General features: G+C 41.8%; 1 protein-coding gene across 8 annotated transcripts in view; it reads right to left on the reverse strand.

The window, feature by feature from the left end:
• mark2b (MAP/microtubule affinity-regulating kinase 2b) overlaps window positions 1-26,562 on the reverse strand; it is a 76,684-nt gene that overhangs the window by 32,397 nt on the left and 17,725 nt on the right. For 6 of the 8 annotated variants that reach the window (XM_080451863.1, XM_080451870.1, XM_080451869.1 and 3 more), the window contains exons 2-14: window positions 22,816-22,977; window positions 17,270-17,323; window positions 16,365-16,413; window positions 15,676-15,741; window positions 13,203-13,273; window positions 12,650-12,706; window positions 8,633-8,869; window positions 6,101-6,220; window positions 5,344-5,461; window positions 2,466-2,501; window positions 2,186-2,298; window positions 1,522-1,596; window positions 432-483 (exon numbers count right to left, since the gene is read on the reverse strand). In XM_080451863.1, coding sequence (XP_080307989.1) covers window positions 432-483; window positions 1,522-1,596; window positions 2,186-2,298; window positions 2,466-2,501; window positions 5,344-5,461; window positions 6,101-6,220; window positions 8,633-8,869; window positions 12,650-12,706; window positions 13,203-13,273; window positions 15,676-15,741; window positions 16,365-16,413; window positions 17,270-17,323; window positions 22,816-22,977 — 1,210 coding nt within the window. The remainder of the gene's footprint in view (window positions 1-431; window positions 484-1,521; window positions 1,597-2,185; window positions 2,299-2,465; window positions 2,502-5,343; window positions 5,462-6,100; window positions 6,221-8,632; window positions 8,870-12,649; window positions 12,707-13,202; window positions 13,274-15,675; window positions 15,742-16,364; window positions 16,414-17,269; window positions 17,324-22,815; window positions 22,978-26,562) is intronic. The other 2 variants (XM_080451867.1, XM_080451865.1) reach the window with 2 other exon arrangements.

Genomic DNA, 26,562 nt, shown 5'->3' on the forward strand with positions numbered 1-26,562 from the left:
ACAGTTGATCGAACTAATCGATTTAATTGATCATAAAAAAATTATTAAAATAATGATTGTTATTGTTTTTCAAACATTTCCAAAAATAGCCGATCTATAAGCTCACAACGCGCAGCGACGCGTTGCGAGCTAGCAGATTGACTATTTTGGCTTCACACCGTTGTACTACTAATAGGGCTTCCGTGGTTAATGATTTGATATATAAAAATAAAAATATGTAATATATTTTAAAAAACATGCCAAGATTTGATCAATTGAAAAGGTTAGACGGAATAATTGCTAAGAAATTAATTGATAGTTGCAGGCCTAATATCCCCCCCCCCCCCCCCCACCAGAAACTCCTCCCTCCCCTTTCCATCCCGGTTCTGAAGCCATGCCCATCTCCCCTCCTCTAACCCCCCCCCCCATCCATTCTGACAAACCAGTCTCACCCTGATCAGTGGCTCGCCGAGGTTTCTGGTTGGATGACACGCTGCGCTGTACCTGAAGGAGAGCGTACAGAGACACGGCTCAGTGTGTGTGTGTGTGTGTGTGTGTGCTCAGAGTTATAATAACTATCTTAGGGAAGAAACAGGGCAGCTTGTGATGTCTGTGTGCGTGTGCTTGCTGTACCTTGTGAGGTGAGTGTTTATGTCATGGCAGTGATATTTTTGGAAGGTGCGTATATACACACACACTGTGTATATATACACATTATACATACTGTATATCTAGACACACAATATACTATATATATACAATATAGAGTATATACTGTATATTACATATGGATATTGGATATCAAAGCGATGTGCTGACTACATGATGACTTCAGCAAGGTTAAGGTAAGGACTTTAACACTGCTTAGAATGGAAAATGAGCTCAATTTCAAGCCGTGAAATAAACATGAGGGGTAAATGAAAGGATGCGAGTCCATGTTACCTGGCAGAGAGACTCCTAAAAAACAAACAGCTGGCACTCAATGTAACACTTACAAACTAAGCGGAACTAGATTCAGGATTTCTTAACCACATGATCCCCTAGCGTACCTACCTATTCTGGGGCCAATATTAGGTGAAAATAGCCAATCTACAAACTCACAGCACGTGTTGAGAGCTTGTAGCTCGGCTATTTTTGACAAAGAGACGTGTTGTAGAGGGGGGAAAAGGAACCGGCCTAGTATAGAGCCCTGGAGGACCCTGGTTAACATATCTAGGGTTTACGTGGTTAAAAAGCTGGAATTTAGAAATCTAAAGACATTTTAGAGACCTTTGGCCCTCGGGCCACACCGAGCAGAGCTACTGAACAGGTCTGTCTCCTCTATGGCTCACGTTATTTGTCATTTCTCAACTGGCGGGCAGCGTTGCCTTGGAGATTCCTGAATGTCACGTCCCTGGCCAGCAGGGGGGAAGGACTGCAGCCCTTCTCAGGTTATGCGCTTGCGTTTGAAGGAGAGGACAAGGAACTGTGTGCGCGCGTGTCTGTGTGCGCGCGCGTGTGATACAGAGAGGAGGGGAATGTGAGTTTGTGTGCTCGCTGTACCTTGTGAGGCGGGGAGGGGGCATTTATGTTGCTTACATCACTTCCTGGGCGGGGCTTGATCGTGCCTTCTTCCAACTGTCGCAAAGAGTAAAACGAGGGATGAGAATGGGTGTACATAATCAAGATAGATAGATGGATATTATAGACACACAGACAGAAAGAGAGAGATGTAGTGTGATCCTGTCAGACAGAGCAAGCATGAAAAATGGTGCAGAATGGTGTGGCGTTACAGTTCCTTATACTTCAATGATATGCTGATATGACACCAATGCTGGTGGAGCATTTCAGTGTTTTAGGTGGAGCATTTCAGTGTTTTAGGAAGTTACTGTAGCTTATCAATTTATACCACTGACACCATTGTGTAATAACAGCTCTGACCATACACTAACATTAACTCTGGCATCCCTAATTGAGGCAATAAAAATATAAATACGTAGCCTATAATCTTTTTTTTTAAACCAGATCTAAAAGCTTGTAGATCAGTTATTTCAGCTATTTATTATACAACAAAGTATAAAAGGCTTAAGTGGTTAATTGACGAGTACAGTACTTTCCTCTACTTTCTACTATACTGCTTCGCATCAGGATAATGGCTGTGGTTTCTTGAAAACCACTGCACTGGACGTTGTATGTAGTGTGTGTGCGTGCGTGCGTGCGCATGTACCTCCGAGTTCCTATAGTCCAGCAGCAAGTACGTGGCCATCACGTCATTATACTTCTGGTTCACCAGAGAGTCCTGGATCTCCTCTTGAGAGAAGCCCATCTGTAGCATGATTTCTGCGCAAACACACATACCCCAAAACCAGTTACTATACAAGGTATCGGCAGGTATCGGCACTTCAGAATCAATCTTCATTGCTTGACCCCGGTTCCGCATCTGAATCTGTTTCTCCTTTTCTTTAAGATGTTAAATCAGCTGCCCTTCCTGTACCCTTCTCCTTTACCTGTTTTTCTGTCTGCTGCATCTGGTGTCTTCCTTCCTGTGTTAATTATAACAGTAGAGGATTAACGACATGGTATGATGATCTCATTTACCCATCTTAAAGTAAACTTAAAAAAACTGCAACACTGGTTCAAGTTGTCCTGTCTGTTGATTACTGATGATTACCTGGTAAATGCATCTGGAAAAATCTTAGCACATACAGGCTGACAGATATTTACTTGGCGCTCTTTTATTCAACCAATTATCATTCGGAGAAGCGCATTTCAAATATTGTTGACTGTCAGAATGTATGCGATGTGTGAAACTATGCGATAGTACAGTATGCGATGTGTGATACACTTTAGACATTACAATTTAGGGATTTAGCAGACACTCTTATTCAGAGTGACTTTACATTAGAGTACATGGCATGAAGTCAACAAATAACAGGGTAAATAGTCAGGTAAGCAAAGTGCAAAGAAAAACAATTTAGTGCTTTAAAGTAACTAGAATACCAGGTAAACACCAAACCTAAAGAACATTCTTAGCATGTGTGGTCAAGCAAACATAATGTGTGTAAACAAACAGTAGATACAAGTAACCAACAGTGCATAGCATAGTATAATTACCATCTATCAAAAATAGGCAAGAAGTGCTAGGGCAGTGGTTCTCAAACTTTTTCATGTTATTTTCACCTCGAAAATAACATGTATTTGGCCACAAACCCTTGTCTGAAAGTATTTTTTGCTATACAAGATTTGTGTTGTCAAAAGTATTCCACACTTTTCACAATTGTTGCAAGATTTTTGACAACAGCCGACCTACAAGCTCACAACGCGTCACGATGGGCCGTGTTGCGAGTTTGCAGATTGATACAAGATTGTATCAAAGTGGTTTAAAAGAAAGTGGTTAAAATTATTTAGCTGGGGACCCCCTGGAACCCCCTCAAGGACCCCTGGGCATCCCCGGAACCCACTTTGGGAACCACTGTGCTAGGGGGTGAGAGAGAGTGTGAAGGGTTGAGTTTTCAGACTGCAATGGACAATGGTGAGTGAGTCCGCAGTCCTGAAGGGGGAGGTCATTCCACAGCTTAGGAGCCAGGAGAGAGAAGAGTCTAGGACCCTGGGAGTGATGGTCACAGTGTTTTAGGGAAGGGACGAACAGACTTCCTGTGACCACAAACCGATCACCAGTGTTTTGAACTGGGTAAGGGCAGCAGCCAGAAGCCAGAGAAGGGAACGCAAATAGGGTGAAAATTGAAAATTTGAGGAGGTTGAAAGCCAGGCAACTCATGTGTTTGCAGATTTTTTGTAAGCCAACACCATGGAAAATAAAAAAAGAATAACACCGTGACAAGAACCACAAACGTTCATCTTGTTATCGTGTGTGTGTGTGTGTGTGTGTGTGTGTGTGTGTGTGTGTGTGTGTGTGTGTGTGTGTGTGTGTTTGTGTGTAAAGCAACAGGCGACACAATGTAAAACAAAAAGTTGAATCTTTCCAATGATTACAATGGTAAACAATTAAAAACAATTTGACACACTGTGTGAATGGCCCGAAACAAAAATATGACCGACATGTGAAAACGGTCTATTCTGCTGTTTTAACACAGCTGTTCTTATGTGTTTATTGTAGAAATTTATATTGCGATGACGATAGAAACATGATACATTGCGCAGCCCTACTGTCAGTCTTTCCTCAAGTAGCCGCTCTGTCTCGCTTGTCTGCCAGACGCAGTCAGCACTTGTGAAGGCACCAACACAGGAGACGGAACACTTGTTTTCTCCCCACTTATCACGGACCGGGCGGCGGGGTTGCGGACCGCTCGCAATACGATCCATGTACCGCAACACAATCTGTCCGCAGCCAAGGGGACTAAAACTAGTGATTTCTGAGTTTCCAAAAGATAAGGTGAACAAGGGAATGGGGGTAGAGCGTGCCAACCCACGTAAACCATGAAGAAACACCCGGGGCTGAAGTGTGCAAACACTATTTATGAAATAGAGATACCGTCTACAACACCATCCAGTACGGTGGACTTTTTTTGTCAAATGTAACTAATTAGTCACATTCAGTTACTTATCGTCACTGTCGGGTAGAACCTTGTATCTCCATATTGCATATTACTAAGTTCCATTTATTAATGCCCTGCTTTATACTCTTATATGACATAGGCGTATGACATTGTCATTCAAAAGTAACTCATTCTACAAACTCGGCTGTTTAGAAAATGTTTGCCCATAATGACATGCCCAAAACTGGGAGGCGTTAAATCTGTCTGTGGTTTTCATAAATATTTGACCTATTTTTAAATTATTAATAAGAGCTGTAAATAACTCCATAGATCCATTGGAACACAGGTTCTTTTTTCGAACATCTGAAATGTCCTAATAAACCTGTCTAGGCTACCTGTCAGATTTTATTTCTATGAAAAGAAAACAATTGAATACTTTTTAAGGCTTTGAAACTTAATACATCATAGCCACGAACTAGGACCTTAAGGTGATTGCTGTGAATAAGAATTGAGCCTGTGTTCAAGTGTGTACGCACATGCTTGTACGTACATTAGTGGGAAGGAAAATGACACCAACCAGTCTGATAATGCAGGAAGATTAATGGGTGGGTGACTTATTATTTATTCGACGCCACCAGCGACTGAGGTCTACAGAGGAGCTTTTGTGCTCAAAAACAAGCATGTTAGCTGGGAACATTTCATAGCTACTGGGGATATTACTGGAGTCACCTGCCATTGTCTGCAGACAGAGCGGAATAAATGGGAGATTCCCAAGCCTGCTGTGTGTGTGTGTGTGTGTGTGTGTGTGTGTGTGTGTGTGTGTGTGTGTGTGTGTGTGTGTGTGTGTGTGTGTGTGTGTGTGTGTGTGTGTGTGTGTGTATGTATGTACCTATGTGTGTGTGCGTACCTGTCCTCTTGGGGTCCTTGTAGTCTGGCTGGGGTTCGATATACGGTTTGAGCTCCTCCTCCTCGTGACCTACATTCATCCACCTGTCTCTCATTATCTGCTGCTGGGACCAAAGAGATGGAGGAGAGGAGACAGAACAAGTGGAATACAAAGGAAATGGAAGGGAGAGGAGAGAAGGAAAGGAGGGGTGCAGTGGAGTGATATGGACGGTCTGAGTTCAAACAGAGCCTGTTTATTGCATCAATCACATTGCAGACAAACTGTAAGTTACATCCAACGCAGAGTAAGAACCCATTTTATAACCCCCGGTCAGATATATTAAATGAACAGGATTGCATTCATTGACAGTAAAGAGTTATAGGTTTTCTTTTTTTGTTTTTTTTAGTCATTACGTCAGCATATGACAATATCTAATGGCAGAATCATTTCTTTCCTTGTGAAAAATGTAAAAAATGAAAGGTGTATAAAACAATCGTTAAATTACGTCAATTACGAAATGCGTTAAACCACACTTTTGGGCTGCTGTAACCCAGTTGTACACCAGTGTATAACATCATACCACACTGTGTTACCATGGAAACAGTGCTCCATGATTTAATGATAATTATGAACCAAAGTAACAAATATAAAGTTAAAGGTCATTTCAGAATTATAAGTGTGTTCGTGTGCGTGTGTGTGTACGTGTCTGTGTGTGCTCGTGTGCGTGCTTGTGCATGTGTTTATGTGTGTGTGTGCGAACCTCCAAGCTGCCTCTCTTGGATGGGTTGAGGATGAGGAACTTCTTGAGCAAGTTCTCACAGTCGGTGGACATGTAGAAGGGAATCCTGTATTTACCACGCAACACGCGCTCTCTCAACTCCTACACACACACACACACACACACACACACACACACACACGGAAGAGAAGATGAACAGATACAAAGATGAGTGGAGGAAAGGAGGCAAATGGATGGAAGTAGATAAGGACAGATGGAATATAATTACTAAATGAGGGATCAGTTGCCAGATGAAGAAAAAATTACTCTGGGGAGGGAAGGGAAATGGAGAAAAGACAGATGGAGGGATGGAGTTAATAAATTACACTAATACACATGAGCCGAAAAGACCAACATGCAGTGGTGGAAGGTAACTAAGTATATTTACTCAAGTACAGTACTTAAACTATACGCTATAAGCTTTTAGCTTCAGCTTCCTTTTCGATCATCTTTAACTATGTTATAGTTTGTTTATGTTGATGTATCTGATGTTATGGATACTGGTGAAGATGATCGAAATATACTAACTAACTAACTACCATATGGTTGAGTGGAATCCCTCATGGCTCTGTGCTAGTGTATTTTCTGTTTTCTGTTATTGCGGGGAAAGCTCTTGCTGAAAATAGCCAATCGACAATCTTACACATTGTAAGCTTGCCGATCAGCTATTTTCGGCAAAGGCTTTCCCCACAATACGGATGTTGGGATTTAACAATTTTGGGTCGAGTACAATTTTGAGGTACTTTTACTTAACTTGAGTATGTCCATTTTTCAATACTTAATACTTCAAATATTGCACTTTTTAATCCACAATAATTAGTTGACACTTGACAGCTTTAGTAGTTACTTTGCAGATTTTAACCACTTAATATAAGCCCCATGTTATACTTCAGCTAATGGACAATAGCTGATCAACTTGTAGATCTGCAGGTTTCGAAAAGGTTTGACAAGTTTTGAAAAGATTTGACCACTTTTACAAAGAGTATATTTTGATGTAAATACCATTGCACTTTACTCAAGTAAAATGTTGAATACAAGCCTTTTACTTCTAACAGAGTATTTATAAATTGTGGTATTGCTACTTTTACTCAAGTAAAAACTTGCCAACATGCACCATCCACGTGCAGAAAACGTCTCTCTGCCCTGCCTATAAGATGCGGTGGTTTGTCTCAGGGGGCAAAATAAACATCCACCACTGATGTTCCTTATGGAGTTTGTTTTACGAAAAAGAGCAGAACACATGTTTTCAAGCCTTCCCGACGCTAAACCACGTATCCATTTGCTGAAAATAGACGATCTGCCATCTTCACTGAAAGTTCGCCTATTAAGACCTATCCAGAATAGGGTTCATGTGCTCAATACTTTCATTCACAGCTACCTGAGCAATCCATTCAGCTGTCACTTGAAGGGAACAATGTACATTCATAAGGCCCCTACACACAAGAGACTGGTGTGCATTTTTTCGTTTAAATGGGATGATGAAAATGCAAGTAATTTGGTGTGCAATGGTGTGCGTCAGAGAAAATCACATCCTTTTCCCAGAAACAGAACAATAATTTTGTTCCGTTTCTAACACGTAATAACACATAATATCCTTCCAAAATAACGGCAGTTCCAGTGATGATGAATTTGCTATTGTCAGTGTATATTTTCTGCTGAAATACTCCCAAAGATCGTCAAAACAAGGTAAAACACGCTGGCACCAGCGGATGAATTAATTAAATAATACCTGGCAGTGAATGTGTTATTTGTGGCTTATTTTTCTATTTTAGATTTGTATTTCCGTTTCTTATTTCTTTGATTGTGTTATTCAGTTATTCAAGCAGAATACAAAGGTAAAAAAAGAACTGAGTTCTCTCTTCCCCTCTTCTGATCAATGACTTTGCAGTGACGTGTGAATGTCTGATTGCCGTCACCAGACACTCACCTCAACACGCACACAACCTTGATTCTACTGACAGTGACATGAAGGAGCACATATACCATATGGGCCTCAGATGAATTCATATTCAATCTGCAATCTAATCTATTATTCAACACAGCTCACACATACTAACACACTTTCTCCATAACCTGTAGGCCTGTTCTAAGAGCAGTGACATGTTCAATTCAACACACATGCATTTCCTCTCTGGACTGGCCTTATATCGGGGGACAGCGACCCATTTACCCGCGTATAGAGGAGGGTTGCATTTAAGTTAAATGCAACGCTCATCGATACGCAGGTACATTTTAACAATTATTTTCATAATCAATTTTCAACTAATCTAAACCATTGATTAGTTTCATTTTTATAGATTTTCTGGTAATCGACTAATTGAATAATAATTTAAACCCCACACTGTGACAACATTCTAATGCTTAATTTATGCTCCGTCATACTACGGTGTTTTCAAGCTCACAACACTGTAGATCTGACATTTCCGGTACACAACACCATCGTACGACGAAGGATAACTCAATCAGGCTTAAAACGGTGGCAAATCATTGGTCTGAACTAGGCTTAAAACACACCTTGAGGTTCTGTCCGTCAAAGGGCAGTGATCCGCTGACCAGCGTATAGAGGATGACCCCCAGGCTCCAGACGTCCACCTCAGGCCCGTCATACTTCTTCCCCTGGAAGAGTTCTGGGGCGGCGTAGGGCGGCGAGCCGCAGAACGTGTCCAGCTTGTTGCCCAGGGTGAACTCGTTGCTGAAGCCAAAGTCTGCAATCTTTATGTTCATGTCGGCGTCTAGCAGCAGGTTCTCGGCCTGGACACGGACGGAGAATGAAAACAAATAGGGGTGCAACAGTTAATCAAACTAATCCGGTTTTAATACAATAATCGATATTAAAAAAAGTATAATCGATATAGCCCTAAAAACAATAGGTGAAAAAAACAACAGAAAAACAGGTGGGAGAAGATGGGGAGGGGCTACAGTGACCGGAAACGGAAAAGGTTCGATCCCGTCTGCAGCCGAGGTGTCCTCAGGCTGGAGATAACTGTTAAATGTCTTCAACTGAAATGCAGTGTAGGCCAAAACTTGCTCAATAGGTTGCAGACTGGGAACAAACTGGGCAACCACATTCTACTCCTGTGTGTGCGTGATTGTCAAATAAAAGTGTGTGTGTGTGTGTGTGTGTGTGTGTGTGTGTGTGTGTGTGTGTGTGTGTGTGTGTGTGTGTGTGTGTGTGTGTGAGAGAGAGCATCACTTCTAATCTGAGCCAGGGAGCAAGAAGACTGGGGTTGCCTAGCAACAGGTGCGCTCTCCTTTTCAGTAGCTCATAACGCATGCTTTGCAGCTGTGTGTGCGTGTGAGAAATAGAACACTATGACATCACCTCCTGGCTCTGACCTGGGAAACGCACAAACACACACACACACACACGTATTACTATACTTGTGAGGACATCAACAATTTTGAATGGTGATTTTAATGGTGATTTTAAGAATGCCTTTTTTTTGCCATTTTGAAAAGACGAAAATAGCAGTTCTACAAGCTCACAACGTCTCACGTTGCGACCCCAACCTGGCTTGACAAAGTCTATTTTTCAAATTCTACTATACCTGTGGGGACATTTGGGCCTCACAAGAATAGTAGTACAAGTACACACACACACACGTTCCAAATTCCACAACACAAAAGGCACAACGGTGGACATCTATTGCTGGAACAACAGCCTAATTATGGGGGGAAGATTAAAAGACGATGGGCGAGCTAGTCCGAGTGCGATAGAAAACAAGAAATACTAGTCATTTGTTTTCCAGTAGATGCAGTCAACAGTAGGTTAGATCATATCGTCGCTGTTGGGCAGAAACCATGTTTCATCTTTTTGTGTTTTTTCATAAATGAATGCCCTATTTCACAACACGTTGCAAAGGAAACATTTTGAAATGCAGAAAATAGGCACGTCAGGTTGCTCCATGAATGTGGTTACGTTTGTGTGTGGGTTTTATAAATATTTAACAGATGAAATATATTAACAAGCTTAACAAGCTTGTGACTTATAACTACATTGGAACACAGGTTCTTTTTTCCATTTCTTTAAGAAACAGTTTTGGACATACAAGGTTTCTGAGCGACAATATGCTACATAGAAAAAAAAATCATTGTCCGTGTGGGACCAAGGAACATTGAAACATACTCTTGTCCTATTGGGAGTGATTACACACGGCCCTGTGACCCGTTTTACATCGTGACCTATAACATAACAAACATAACCCGTAACATAACAATGACCGCAGACTGTCGTTACATAGTCTTTGTAATTCCTGCAGACGGATTACAGGAAAATGACCCACTTACACTTCACGTGACATGATAGGGCATTTAACCACTTCCCCAAACTTTACCGTTTGAAAAAAGTCTCGCATAAATTCCACCACCTGTCAGAAATGCCACAAACAAACGTAGGTGTTGTTTGGGCAATGTCCTAATACTTAATTTACAAACCCGCAAAGGGATGCCTCTGGATTTGTACTGTATGTTAAATGTGTATGCATGCATGTGTAACAACATCAGGGGTTAGGAAAAATCCATCAGCAAAAGGCTTCATCGATATATGCCCTATACGCCTCTCAAGAGTGGATTGAATGTGTGATGTGAATCAACATGGGCTTTGAGAAATTTACCCTCAACCAGTGTTTCCCATTGGCAGAAGCTGAAGGTGTGGGGGAGGATGCGTGGCGTGCGCGCTTTGCGCACACGGCAAAGATTTTTGGGTTCTCAAAATACATATTTGTGCTCAAACACGAAGACACAGTACATGTGCACAGTAATGAGCAGGAAAATATCTGTATAGTTTACATATGAATTGTCTCCAGATTTAGGAAAGTATACTTTTATTAGACCTACTACTAGTATAGACAAACTGTCATACATAACAAAAAAGAGTGGTGGAGGAAGTACTCACACTTCTTACTTAACCATCCAATCACGGACATGTCCATGATTTAAAAAAAAAAATCGGCCAGATTTAAGGCGTGGCGGCCCGCCACTGCTTAATGCATATAGGGGAAACACTGTCAACTGATTACAAGCAAGCGTAGGATCAGAAGGTCATTGGTTTGGATCCCCTTAGGGAAATCAGGGCAGGCAGTCAGGTACATGATCCATTTTCCTTATACTACTTCAAAGTTAGGGTGCAAGGCACTTAAATAGGGCATGTTCATGGATTTTAACCACTTTCAACCTGAGGTCGCTAATTTGGGCATGTCATTATGGGCATTTTGACAAAAATATCAAATCTACAAGCTCACCGCTGTACGATGAAGTATAAAAGAGGGCTTAAATGGTTAATCTAGTAACAGAAAAACTAGGGAATCTCTGGGGTAACAGACAGTACATGCAGGGAAGAGGCAAAATATATCTAGGACCAAAGTCGGTGAACTTTTCATTTAGGTCTCAACTGTGCTAGTGAAGTTGCTCCAAGGCCCACAGCAGAAGACAAGAGTGCTACAGTGCAGCACCTAGGTGTGATTTTGAGTTTACATTTTTTTTAATGTCAAGTGCTATGGTGCTGAAAAAGAGCACACGTGGTTAGTGGCCCCCCATCTCTGGATATATTATTACATTATATTATATATAAGGTTAAAAACTCGTTACAATAATGTGTGTTGACGATGCCTCCCACCCCCAATTTGACCCCAAATAACGTTTATGTAATGTCATTTTTCATCTCCAAATGTGTCATCATGCTTGGACCATACCAAATCATAACCACGTCCAGGGATGTTAAATGGATAGAACACCTTCCGTTGTTGAGACTTTTTGATGATCTGAGATGAGTGGCGTGCAGGACGGCATACTTAGACTAATAAAAGTAATCATTTTAATGTTTTTATGTTTTTTTTCAGCCTGCTAGCACAGTAAGAGGATTAATTGTCGGGAAGGCCGCACTCCACAGAATGCTGCCAAACAACATGGCCTAGAAGCTTCACATCTGTACGTAAAGTACGTCCTTATCATGTGTTTGTGTAAAAAATATGGGTGTATACTTGTTTTGGTGAAAGAAAATCAATAGTCAAGGAAAGGGCATGCAGCGACATTAAGAACATGCTGGCGTGTGTAGTGAAGATACAGGCCTAAATGCGTTATATAAAGCACGGGTTCCCAAACCTTTTAGCTCGAGACCCAAAAGAGAAGTTTCATGTCTCCACATTTTTGAGAGACCTATTTATTTACTATTTTTGAAATAATACTTAAAAACAAAATGTAGGAAACCAAAGATGAAGGAATATTTTACTCGCGACCCATAACAATGTGTCCACGACCCACAATTGTGTCCCGACCCACTGTTTGGGAAACACAGCATATAGAGCATATAGTATGCTGTGTGTTTGTGAGTGTGTTTGATCTCCAGCCCTGAGTAGGAGCAATAAATTATCCTTGTGATTAACCCATAGGTCACACACACATAAAGCACATTAAAATAAAAGAGTCAAGAGAGAGAGAGAGAGAGAGAGAGAGAATGTTTGTGTGTAAAACAGTACTAAAGTGCATGTGGGGTGAGAGCGGAACATCTGTAAAATAGCATGTTTGTGTTCGTACCTTGAGGTCTCTGTGTACTATGCACTTCTGATGACAATACTGCACAGCTGACACGATCTGGGGAGAGAGACGGGGGGGAGACAGAGAGAGAAGAGAGTGAGTGAGAGAGAGCGAGAGGATAGAAAGAGAGAAGAGAGAGAGAGAGAGGTAAGGTGGTGGGGGGGGGGGGTTGATGAAGTATAAAGAATGAGTGTGGACAAGAGCGACAGTTTCTGGCCAGGTGTCAATATCACCCTCCAACAATAGCAAATCTGTCAACACAACCCAGGTATTCAGTACTATACAGTATACACCCCATAACAATATTTCATCTGGTTGAGACACATGATCACACAAGCCAACTCGCACGCACGCACGCACTCACTACAAATGTGTTTCTTATGCGTCAGCCATAAACTGCCAATAGACATGGACACAAACAAGACGTCATTCACGCACGTTATGTTTGAATACTCTCAGCCACATGGACAAATAGATAGTGCTCGCACGCACACACACACACACACACACACACACACACACACACACACCAGATAATTTATAGGAAACACACCTGTCTGAATTTGGCACGGGCTTCCTTCTCTTTCATCCTGCCATGGGCCACCAAGTAATCAAACACCTCCCCTGGACAGAGAGAGAGAGTGAGAGAGAAAATAATTACTCGTCAGCAAAGGCAACATAGGAAATGAATGAAGCTTTGCTATTTAACTTTTGACCAAAGGGCAAAGGAGGGGGACTTTTATTTAGTCAACAGCGTATACCCCAGAGCTGTTGCCTTCATCACACCACACCCTGCCATACTGTAGTTCATAGTTCTGAAGACTGTATTGTTTTTAACTAACTAATTCGTTTTTTTTACTGTTTACATAGAGGATGTTACCTCATCAAATGTATATTTTGTATCTATTTATTTTATCTTGTTCTCTATAGGCTCTGTGCATGACTGTAGTTCCACATTTCCAGGAGGTGGCAATTCAGTTTCCTGATCCGGGTCAGTTTCAAACAAAAGTCACACAAAAGTATCAAAAGTAGCAGATCTGCAAGCTTGAAACACGGCACGAAGCGACGTGTTTTGAGCTTGTAGATCTGCTTGTTTTGATACATTTGAATCCTGAAAAGTAACAGTTTTGGACATGTGAGGTTTCCACCCGACAGAGACGAAGGTGTTGTGTATTTCCAGTTCAAATCTGCTGCTGAGCAAATCATAAGCTATGAGAAACTCAGCCGGAACAGGGAAAGGGGAATGCCACCTTCAGGAACAGGGAACAGTCATGCACAGAGCTTATTGCTGCTGCTCTCAGAGTAACAAAACATAATTTTGTTTTCGCATTTTGTACAGTATGCCTAGAATGACAAATGACCCATTTAGACCTGAGGCTGATTCTAAAAACGCCTTTTAAATCCCAACTGTTTTCTGAAAAACTCTATATTTTATTTGAAAGAATAATGAAAAATTATGTTGCTATACAAGGCAACACCTAAAATGACACAGATGCTGTCCCGGATTTGAAAGGTATAAAGATGTATTGCTTAAACCGGTCTAAATTGAATAAAGTGGATTATCTTATCTTAGCTAAACATGTTCCATCAAGAGTACAATTTGGGTTGGGTTTATATGTTTCACCTTCAAGGTTTCGTTTTAATGACAAGATAGTATATGAAAATAATTTCAGGAGGATACATCAGGCATTTGAGTCTGTCTTTTGAACCCGAGTTAAGGCTAAAGTTAGCAGTGATATAAAGTGAGCCTTTTTCAAATCATAAGTAACGTGAGGGTCTGTTTAAAGCCCTAAAGGACACTAGGTAGTCCTCCTGGCAGTTAGGAGTCACAAAGTGAAACTACAACAACTGTGTTGTAAATGATGACTCAATATACTATCATCAAATCACAACAAGGCCATTAAGTAAATAACTGCAATTTGATGGTCAAAGGTCAATTGACGAACACACTGTTTGTACAAAACGTTTGAACTATTCATGGTAGAAGTTGGAGACTGAGACTGCATTTGAAGGCTCGTCTCTGGCCATTTCACCTCCCTGCATTACCTTTCCTACATGGCATAAAAATGTCGCTCTCAAAGTGTGGTATTTTCTTTTAGCTTTAATCTTATAATGGAAGTCGATGGGGTCGGATCAGGCTGAAATGTATTGATGGCATCAAATGCTTCTAATAGTTAGGTTGGGTAAATGCAGAGGACCAGTCAGCCAGTTATGTCAGTCGCCTGCGTATGACAGACGACTGACATCACAGGCTGGTCACATGAATTCGGAGATCCACATTGGAGCCATGCCGTTCCCATCTGGATCTCGAGATCCACATTGGAGCCATGCCGTTCCCATGTGGATCTCGAGATCTACATGATCCGGTTTTTCATTTACTGAGGCAGATTAGGAGTGCTGAGAGGGAGGCGGCAGTACAAGCAGGGAATGCTATGGTGGGAATTGAAACCAAGGGGAGAAAGGGACACACCATGCTGGCCTTTAAGGAGGCGGACCTTAACCACTTTCAACCTGGCGTCCCTAGATCTACAAGCTCACACTCTCTACACATTCTATGAGCTAAAAGTTGAGCCTTTCGAAGGTGGTCTTTGAGAAAGTCAGGTCTGTTTGTCTTTTCTCAGAGGCTCCGCTGGCTCAACGTGGTTTAAAGTTTAACAGCGGTCATAAATGTACACGTCTGTCGACTGATCCACAGGGAAACATACAGGACTGCGCTAAGCCTCACCTTAAACCACACTGAGCCAAAAGGATTTAACCACTAAAACCCTATATACTTCATTGACGGGGTCCCCCAGGGGTCTATACTTGGTTCCCTAATAGCCTAACTACGAAAATAGCCTAACTACAAGCTCACAGTGAAGATGTAGATTTTGCAAATGTAGATTTTAGCCGAATGTTTGCCCATTTTCACAGAATGTTATAACCTATTATGACATGCCCAGAATAGGGACGCTAGGGTTCATGTGGTTAAACCACGTTGAGCCAATGATGTCTGGGGGAAGGATTTAACTGTGACACACACTTACCTCCACTTGCGTACTCCATCACCAGGTACAAAGTCTTCTCCGTCTCGATTACCTCAAATAATTTGACTGGTGGTGGAAGAGAGGGAGGGACAGAGGGACAGGAACGGAGGGAGGGAGGGAAAGAAGGGAAGAGAAGTCAGATGAAGCAGGAGGTAAAAAATTCGAAGCCAGGGTAAAAGAGAGGGAGGAGGAAAAAGACATTTGAAAGGAGGGGAGAAAAGGAGAGAGGAGGGGAGGGGCGTGAAAATAGAAGACAGGGGAAAGGTGTGAGAGGCAAAGACAGGGCGAGAAGAAGAGGGAGAATGAGAGGATGGGTGCAGCAAACGAGAGAGACAGAGAGAGAGAAAGAGAGAATGAGAGAGAGACATTATTATCAGTTCAGCCGAGCGGCTAACCTTGAAACACAAAATCTCACATATTGTAATTTGAAAGGCTTGGCGGAGGGGGTCTATAATGGGGAGAGTTCTCATTGGATGATGAGAACAAGAGCGCAAAAGATTGAGAATGAGAGAGCGAAAGAAGAGAGAGAACTTGAGATAGAGAGAGAGAGCGAGTGAGTGAGAGAACAAGAGTGTGAGAGAGAGAGATAACAAGGGTGAGAGATTAAGAGAGAGAGAGTGAGAGAGTGAGTGAGTGAGTGAGAGAGAGAGGTGCACACCAAAGACAGACAACAAGTGAGAGGAACTCACCTATGTTGGGGTGGTTCAACAGCTTCATGATTCTCACTTCGCGGAAGAGCTGTCAGGGGGTAAAGACACACAATATGCACTTTTCAGATTGTGTGTGTGTGTGTGAGAGAGAGTGTGAGTGTGAGTGTGTGTGTGTGAACGTTCTCATCTCATCTTTAGATTAACGTACATCAATACAATTTGCTTTTGTATACAAACATACATACCTGTTGTACATGTAGCGTATGTGCAGCGCATGTATGCATTCTATATCACATTTATGAAGTGGGAGTGTGCCGTTGCAGGAGACATATACTTTGCATGTGCTTGTGAGCACGCCCGATAAAGGGCGTGTGTAATTGTGTGCGTCACATTTGTGCGGCAACGGCGTCGTATTTAGATGGGAGAGTGTGCACACACTACGTCATTGTGTGTGTGTGGGTGTGACGTGTATGAGTAGATATCTTGAGACACAAATGTGTATATGCCGTCTTATGCCTGTCCTGGGGCGTGTGTGTGTTCAGTTCAGTGTATGTTTCTTGTGTGTGTGTGTGTGTGTGTGTGTGTGTGTGTGTGTGTGTGTGTGTGTGTGTGTGTGTGTGTGTGTGTGTGTGTGTGTGTGTGTGTGTGTGTGTTTAAGTGGACAGGCCCCACCCTGCTGCCATGAAAGGAAGTAATTGCAGCTTGTTTCCTGTAATTAAAACTCTCTGAAATCTAGACCACTTCAGAGAGAGATTGAGGAAGGGAGAGAGAGAGAAGGACAGACAGATAGATAGAAAGAGAGAGGGAAGAGAAGAGACGGGGAGGACCACTTGAAAATGACTTCTGAGAAGTCATTGGGGGGGGACTGTTTGAAAAGTGTGTGAAAGAAAGATAAATAGTTTAATTGAAATTAAAAGAAAGAAACAAAGAAAATAAATGCCTACCTTCTGCAAGCTCGAGGAGTTGAGCTGGGTTTTATCAATTATCTTTACAGCCACCTGGAAACAGACAGAAAATTCATTTGTTCATGTCAATTCATTTCACTGCATGCTCTGTGCCTGGCCGGTATAAATTAATTCACTCACTCATGTCAATTCTTTAAAATATATGCTCTGTGTCTGGCTGTTGAACATTCATTCATTCATTTATGTGCAGTTAATTTCACTGTAATCTTTATGACTTGCTGTTGGGACACACAACTACAGTTAAACACACACACACACACGTATGGACACCAAGTACTGCGCCACTACAAGACAAGACACACAATGTGTATGTGTGTGTTATTAGGACCTGTCACAAACAGTGACACCTATATGGACACAAAGTGCAGCTCTGAGAAGCGCACACAATCTAGGGAGCGGCAAGTCATAAACGCACAATCACAGCGGGCAAGGGTTACATAACGGCTGTGTGCACACATTTGAATGGGTGTGCGCATTCTCCCTCTCACACACACACAGCTGACAAATGGCTTATAATCACGCAATAATAAAGGTCTATACTATAGTTCATAATCCAACAGTGGACAAGAAGGAACATAAAAGGCACAAGGAACATAAAAAGAGAGAGAAACAGAGGTATCCTGCTTTCTCTCCTATTTGTTTTTCCTTTCTCTTTCCCCTCTCTGTCTGTGGCTATGCACATTGTGTTACACTCTCCCTCATGCCCTCTGCCTACCCTCACCCTTGTTTTCTCTTTGTGCTCAAGAGTGTGTGTGTGTGTGTGTGTGTGTGTGTGTGTGTGTGTGTGTGTGTGTGTGTGTGTGTGTGTGTGTGTGTGTGTGTGTGTGTGTGTGTGTGTGTGTGTGTGTGTGTGTGTGTGTGTGTGTGTGTGTGTGTGTGCGCGCGCGTGCGTGCTGGGGAGTCACGTGGAACGTTATCGGCGTGTCGGGCACAGAGCTGTCACACATTGACAGAGCCCGCCCACCCATCACACAAAAACACAGTCAAACAGAATAGAAACAGGGGTGTTGGCCCGAGCGTCACACAGACAGCCCAGCGGCGGATCACTGTCTTAATATATAACCTCTTTCTACCTGGCATGATACCTGTTTTGGGGATTACATGTCATTATAGGTGAAATTAAGAAAAGAAAATGCAGATTTCCAAATCAAATATTATTTTTAAATGTAATCTTTTTATGTGTGTGTGTGTTGCATGTATGCATAATTTAAAAAAAATGCAGAAATAGCAGATCTACAACCTCACAATGCGTTGTATTGCGAAATGTAGTTAATTTGAAGAGTGGTTATTTTTAAGAATTAAAATAAGGCATACACACATGAACCCTAGCGTCTCTATTTTTGGACATGTATAAAAAAAAAATATATTAAATACAAGCTCACAACGTGCCCAGTGGCAAAGTCTGGCGACCCATTGTGAGCTTGTAGATCAGCTATTATTGGAAAAGAGATTTGGTGTAAAGAGCAAAGAAGTAAGGGACCAAGTATAGACCCCTGGGTAAGGCCAACTGAAGTTTATAGGGGTTAAGTGGTTACAGGGACTGTCCGCCCAGCTCACTGGCGTTATTTCAGCTACTCCCTTCAGTCTCACCAACAACCATTCAATAACAAACAGGCAGATGTGTGGCACATCAGTGGGAGACCCCCCCCCTCCCCACCCTGATAACTAGAGATATAGATACCTGGCTTCATCACGATAGCATACCTTAATGAGTCTTCAGATAATGATTCAATATTTTCAGATATCACACATTTTGCCACAATATGATAATGATTTGGCGACATACGATCAATGTGTCAATCAATCAGTGCCCCTTACATTTAAAATTGCTCACAAACAAGCATCTAAAACAAAATCATTGTATTACTGATTCATGTTACTTTTTTTTCACCCAATTGTATTAACTGGAGCTACATTAATGATTACCTAGCATATTAAATCACTAAAAGGCCATTAACACATTGCATGCCAGTCGCGTAGATCTACGCGAACCTATTTAAAGCCGCAGCGTGCCAGTCGCGTAGATCTACGCGAACCGCCGATTCCCATGTTAAGTGCCCCAGGTGCACTTTCCGAATTTTTTTGATCCATTTCCGTTTCCGGTTTCCGGTCGGAAACGGAATTATTCGGGTTCCGTTTTTTTCGATCGTATCCGCTTCCTGTCTGGGATCCTGTTTAAAACTCGATTTTCTCTGGTTGTTGTTTTTCTCCTCGCTGATCACTGTTTACCGTTGATCGACTGTAGCTTCAAGATGGCGGCACGGATTTGGAAACTGTTTTCGCTCGCCGTTTCTCACGGATCCGCTGTGTGTTTAGAACCAAATGAACGCGCACTTTTAACTTATTTAGCGAGGTCTGTGGCGACATGAAAAAAACAAAAAAACAACAATAAAACGCTGGCACTGGTGAGTACATTATGAAATTAAACTCTGGCATGGAATGTGTTAAAGGGTAGGGTAAGTGATATTTTTTGGTCAAATTTTTTTTTTTGTTAAAAAGGTTAAAGTACTATATTCTGATAGTAATCATTGCTACGGAGCGTTTGTTCGGTCACAGGGGTCTCTACAGCTCTTTAGTAAAGAGAATATAGTACATTTTCAGGTAGGTGACACATTTTAAGCCAATCAGGAGAGAGCACTGAAAATGCATTTTCTGTTTATCAAAGAGCTGGAGAGACATGGGAGACTCCTTTTACTGAACAAACACTCTATAGCAATGAGTACTATGATCAGAATATAGAGCTATTTAACACTTATTTTATCCAAAGTAAATCACTTACCCTACCTTTAATAAAATAAAAAGCCTTTTGGGTAGGCTACAATAGATAAGGTCAACTTGGTTATAGTGTTTTAGTTTGCCATTATAGACACCATCTGGAATTGACCGATGAATTATCTCTCTATATGTCTCCATCTACTGTCAATTAACCACTTAAATCCTATACTTTGCTGACCGGGATTCCCCAGGGGTCTGTACTTGGTGCCCTCCATTTTCCCTTTACACCAAATCTGAATATTTGACGATTATGACATGTCCAAATAAGGACTAACTAAACCAATACATTTAGAAACACACAAAAAAAGTTATGTTTTTGACCTTGTAGATCTGCTACTTTTTCTATTTTTTAATATGAACCCTGAAAAGTAACAGTTTTGGACATATGAGGTTCCCACCCGACAGTCGCAGAGATGATATGCAAGTACATGGGATTCACACCGCGCAATGAACGTACGACTCCATTCGATTGCTGAGGCTTGCTATCAAGTGGAGCTAGGGCTGGGCAGTATATCAATATTATTTCGATATCATGATATGAGACAAGATATCTTCTGGGATTTGGGATATCGTAATATCATAAGTAGGCATGTAACGATTCACCCAACTCACGATACGATTCAAATCACGATATTAGGTTGACGATACGAGTTTTCACAATTTTTAAAACACAATTATTTTCCAGATAAATGACCAAAATTATTGTTATTTCTCTTACACAAATCCAGTATTTTCTTTTCTTTTCTCTCTTTTTTACAATACTGTGTTTTCTCTCATCCTCTTTTCCATACAGTAGCAATTTTACCAAATGACTTAAAACTATCAATTCTCTTTATCAAAGATCCTGTATGTTCTTTTGCACATGTCTTTTCACATGTCAGTGACATCACTGACAAATCCTTGGTATCTTTATAACCAGCTTAAAAAATAATGGCGTACAACATCCGTGCTACTTCTGTGTTGCATAACAGTGACATCACTGTTGAATCCTTGCCTTTCAACGTGTGTTGATTACCGTCACTACAAGCTGTATTTAGATTTTTTCACGCTCGCGCTAATGAAACACTAAACGGGATTATTATTTCATGTCCACATTCAAGTACAACTATCAGAAAATGTAACCCAGGTAAAGTAATACATCACTCTGCAAGTAAAACATTTTCTTCTGGCTATTTTTTGCATCGCGATTCATTTTTTATTAAATCGATTTAAATCGTCATCAGTTTGAATCGATTTAAATCGATTTACGATAAATCGTTACATGCCTAGGCGAAAGTGTTGTATAAATGATGATGATGAAGGCCTGAACAGGCCGAAACGTTGACGAGCAATACATTCTGGAGCTTTTTGCAACTACCAGTGTGCAGACTTTATTCTTTTTCATTATACTTTGTTTGTCTAAGCACCTGGACCAACGGATGTGCGTGCACTACCTTCTTCATACGTTAAATCATATAAGCCTTATTTAATACTTAAGACATTTGGCAAATTGTCAAAGAAATACAAAACTATAGAATTATCAGCAGATCTACAAGCTCAAAAGAGGTCACAGAGAACTTGTAGTGCTATTTTTCAATATTTTGTGGGGAAATAATAATTTATATTATCCTAACAATATTGATATTGAGGTATTGGTCAAAAATATTGTTGCATTTGATTTTCTCCATTATGGCTCAGTTCTATATGAAACTACATGACATTCACAATCCCATGTATACACAACGGATGCATGACTTCACTCAATTGCTGAGGCTTACTAGTCAAGCGGATGCATTTCACTTGTTGCATGCCTGGTGTAGACAAGTGGTTCTCAAATATTGTCATGTCAACGACCCCCAAATTGATATGGATTTGGCCGCAGAACCCAATCTGAAAAGATTTTGTGCCAGGGACCCCCAAAAGAGAAGATTTGTCAACATTTGTCCAAGATTCTTCAAAAACATCCCATCGACAAGCTCGCGTTGTGAGCTTGTTATTTTCGAATAGACAAAGTATAAAATAGGGCTTAAGTATTTAAACTGTTCCTCATTTAGCTGGGGACCGCTCACAAGCCTCTGGAGGTCCCCAGACCCCACTTTGAGAACCAGTGGCGTAGACAGTTGCCTTTGTCGTTCATGACTCTGCTGTAATGACCATGGTGCCTCGTGGCGCTGCCAGCAACAGAGAGGCGCCTCCCAAAACACACGCAGTCAATTCACAGTCACAGCCACAATTCACAACGGGCTGTGGGATTTTCATCTCTCGCGTCGCTCACAGATAAAAGATGAATTCGTGTCCACACTCCACTGCGTCGTTTTGGTTTTGGAAACTAGAGTTGACACTCAGAATAAACACTTTCTATTTTCACTCTCCCTCTACTTGGATCCAGCCCCCGCACAGTCTCTGGTTAAACACAACCCTGCAGCCTCTTATAACAAACAACAGAAAACCAAAACGAAGGGCTACGAGTTCCACTGCTGGTAAGACACATGGGGAGAATTCCACATTTGAAAGAAAGAGAGTGTGTGTGTGTGTGTGTGTGTGTGTGTGTGTGTGTGTGTGTGTGTGTGTGTGTGTGTGTGTAGCTGCAACTGTCTACACAGTATCAATTATTTTCTTAGCAATTATTCTATCAATTACTTTTTTGATTAATCGAGAAGAATTTATTTTGTATTTTTTTATATATATCAACACACTGACATTTAAAGCGTTTTGCCTAATTAGTAATAACTGTTGCACCGCTGTGTGTGTGTGTGTGTGTGTGTACCTACCTCTTTGCCGGTGAGGACGTGTCGTGCCAGTTTGACCTTGGCGAAGTTGCCTTTGCCGATGGTCTTCAGTAACCGGTAGTTACCGATGTGGGGTTGGTCGTCCGCCGTCGTAGCGACTGAGTTCCGACAGCGTGGCATGCTGGGACGGCTGGACTTGGTGTCCTGAGGAGCGGATAAGGGGAAGGGGAGGTCAACTTCAACTTTATGAAACAATTTGTTGCCAAGCCACGACATAAACAAACAAGTATTATCAACAAGCAACACACTCCAATCAACAGACAAACAATACACAAAGGAAACATTAGGCGAAAACATTTGACAAAGATAGCAGAAATAGATGATCTACATGCTCACAACGCATTGTGACGTGTTTTGAGCTTGTAGATCTCTATTTTCGTCAAAGAGATAGGCCCCTGGGAGACCTCGGTCAATTAAGAGTGATTAAAAGGCAGCAGGGACTAATTTGTTCTTAAATCTATTGGTCCTGCATCTTTGCAGATTATATAGAACAACCAGACAGAAGCCACCTTAACACAGTGAACAAGACTTTGTGCACTTGGGTGAGGACTTTTAGATTTGTGCCTGCAATTTTATTGCACATCCTGACAATTCCTTCTAATCCATCACTGTTTTTCAGGGTAAGTGACACAAACTGGCAAATATAAGAGAAGGATAAAACAGATTCAATAAAACATGAATAAGACATTCTCATAAAGGCAGGTAGTGTCAACAAAGAGATCTGAGCTTCCCATATACGAGTAAATGTACTGCTAGGCCCAAACTATATTCGTTTTTATGTTCAAAAGGTGCAATCTATAACTTTCATGTCCTATCTGGACCAAATGTCTAGTGCTGAGCTAATACATGAAGCCCATTTGGGCAAAGGATAACAGGATATATAGATTTTTTACCAACTATAAAACAACAAAGTGATGTTTCATTCACTCAACAGAGTTATGGATTGCAGCTTTAACTTATTATTTATCCCCAAATGCTTGTACTATTATCAAAGAACTTCAACAGTCTGGTCAAAAGTTTGACATTTCCTTTAATTAGGTGGAAAGTTGCACAAAACGCATGAGACAGACAGAGAGATAGGGGAGGATGAAAGGTCCTGACAAGGTTAAGCTGGGTTCAATAAAAAAAAAAGGAACTTCCTCAAAACGCACACAGCATGTTCCTGGTCCATGTACACCGATTTCAGTTCACCGACACGGGAAGAACCAGTGTGACCGCAGAACAGGGGATGTGAAATCTGAACTAATGGCTTGACTGTTGACAGATGAAGACTGTTTGGATCGGGTGACAATTTTGATGCGGTCTTAACTGGTAATGTTAGACTGAAGGTGATCACTCCACAGCTTTGAAGGGGAAAGAAACTGACTCGAACACCCATTTCACACAAGCAGTGACAGCCTTTCCTACCGCCGCATTTTTCCACCTATTTCAGACTACAGCGCACTTCTGTTTGACTGTGTCTGTTGCAAAAAAAAAAGGTAACTTTTCGCAACTTTACCGCACCACTTTTTGCTGGCTCTATCTCCTGCAGCGGTGGTGAAGGTGCCAGTCGCTCCTCACCATAACCAATGCAATGAATGGTTTTGCTGGCGCCGCGTTTCTAGCCACACGTCAGCGTGATCGTCCCCTTAGTCCATTTATATGCCAGTTTTATTGGTGATAGAATGCACACGATACCTATGCCTCTATCTTTATCTACCGATAGCTTATACATTATGCACACTTGACTAGCCGAGGTACAGAAAGCCAGGTCGGATGTTAAGTCTTTTATATTGTCTTTGATATTGTCATCCTATTTTAATTAGTTACCCTATTACTTATTCTGTACTTGTTCTCTACCCTTACCTGTATCTTCGTTTCATCCTTACTGCGGAGCTGCTATGACTGCTAAATTTCCCTCCGGATCAATAAAGGTCCATCCATGTATGCCAAAAATCAGCCGACACAAAATAAGCCAGGCAGAGGAGAAACGTGATTCCTATCAGCGCATTGGGACGCTACCAGGCGAAAGGACACTAGCCGCTAGTCAGCTTGTTGTGACCCGCAATGACCTGTACTCGAAAGCTTACAGTTACTCTACATCTTGTGTTCCTCTGTTGACATGAAAGTTCTATTACACTAGAATGAGTCAACAGAGAGTGGGAGGAAAAAAAAATCCCAATGCTGTCCCAATACTTACATAGCTGCCTGAATGTGTCTGACCTGGGTTTGAACCCAAACAGTGAGAGCAGATGACTGCATTGTGCCCTAAGCACAGTTATGCCTGATTTATTCACGGTCGCACGCCATGTTGAGCACCGGAAATAGCCTATGTACAAGCTCACAACGCGTCGCGATGTGACTCGTTGTGAGCTTGTAGATCGGGTATTTTCAGTGCACTACACCGGCGCGTGTATAAATTAGGCTTCAGTCGATGCCAGTATCACATCAAGTCATTCAACAGCAGTGCTGCTAATGTACAGTATACGTTGCCTTGATGAAGCCATCTTTCTCTCACACGCATAAAACAAAACTGTGCTGGGCCTGGGCTGGAATGTTTTTGCATGGAGAGCAACGGCGATAGGGTTTCAACTCTAGGACTGGGTCACAGCAATTGTGTGTGTGTGTGTGTGTGTGTGTGTGTGTGTGTGTGTGTGTGTGTGTGTGTGTGTGTGTGTGTGTGTGTGATTTGAGCGGACAGGTGACAGGGCTCAGGGTCAGAAGAGGGGATGACCGGCTCCAGGGTGACGAGACGCAAACATAGTCTCACACTCACACACAGGCACAGGCTCTCACATGCATGCATGTATGCACACACACCTCTGCAGGAGATTTGACACCAAAGAGAGAGCCAGGAGGCCAGTGAAATTCAGTTACTGCACAGTGTAAAGGACATTTTCTCCCCCTCTCCTTCCTTTTCTGTTGAGTTTGCAGAGACACTGCGACGTGTTGAGCAAGCCTTCACCATCTGTTGGCTCACGGGAGACGACATGGTAAACCGTGATCTTGTGTGTCTGTGTGTTTCTGTCTGGCTCCAGATGGTTGGACGCAAGGTCTCCCTGCCTCCTCACATGCTGATGGTGCATGGTGTAATGGGCCAGATTAGTCTTTTATTAATGAAGGAAAGGAAGATGTCTAGATTTGCAATGCCTGACCCGTTATATTTGTGGCTTGGGAGAAAAGGTGAGAGAGAGATGGGATGTGAAGAAGAAGGGGAGAGACATGATGTGTGTGAGTGGGAGAGAGATGGAATGAGAAGTGTATTCATTACATTTGGAGGATCCCTCCATCCGAAATGACACATAATGTGACCATTCAAAATCTTTGTCCAATATTTGTCCAGCAGACAGGGCACCCTGACACACGACCTTGCTCTAGCCTGGCTTCCGAATGTAGGGCTCGTGTGGGCCCAATTAGGCGCTCCACAAAAGCTTTCAGTCTTCAAAAAGGCTCGCAGTGATTCAATATTTTATTTGGTCTGATGATTTGAGATATCATGCCTTATAATAAACAGCAAAACTGAAGCCGACCTAGCGGACACAAGAACAAACTGTTTGGACGGTCAGACACACAGACAATGATAACGCTATGGCTCCAGCATTTGCAGAGCCCTAATAAATGTTATCTTTGACATTTAATTACACTTGAAATAGCTATGTCCATTTGTAAAATGTATTACAGTTCGTTGATTTAATGTAAGTGCATTTTACTAGTTATTTTCAGATATTGCATCTTATAATAATAATACAA

This window comes from Gymnoscopelus braueri, assembly GCF_963280865.1.
Source record: "Gymnoscopelus braueri genome assembly, chromosome: 15".
Taxonomy (NCBI): Eukaryota; Metazoa; Chordata; class Actinopteri; order Myctophiformes; family Myctophidae; genus Gymnoscopelus; species Gymnoscopelus braueri.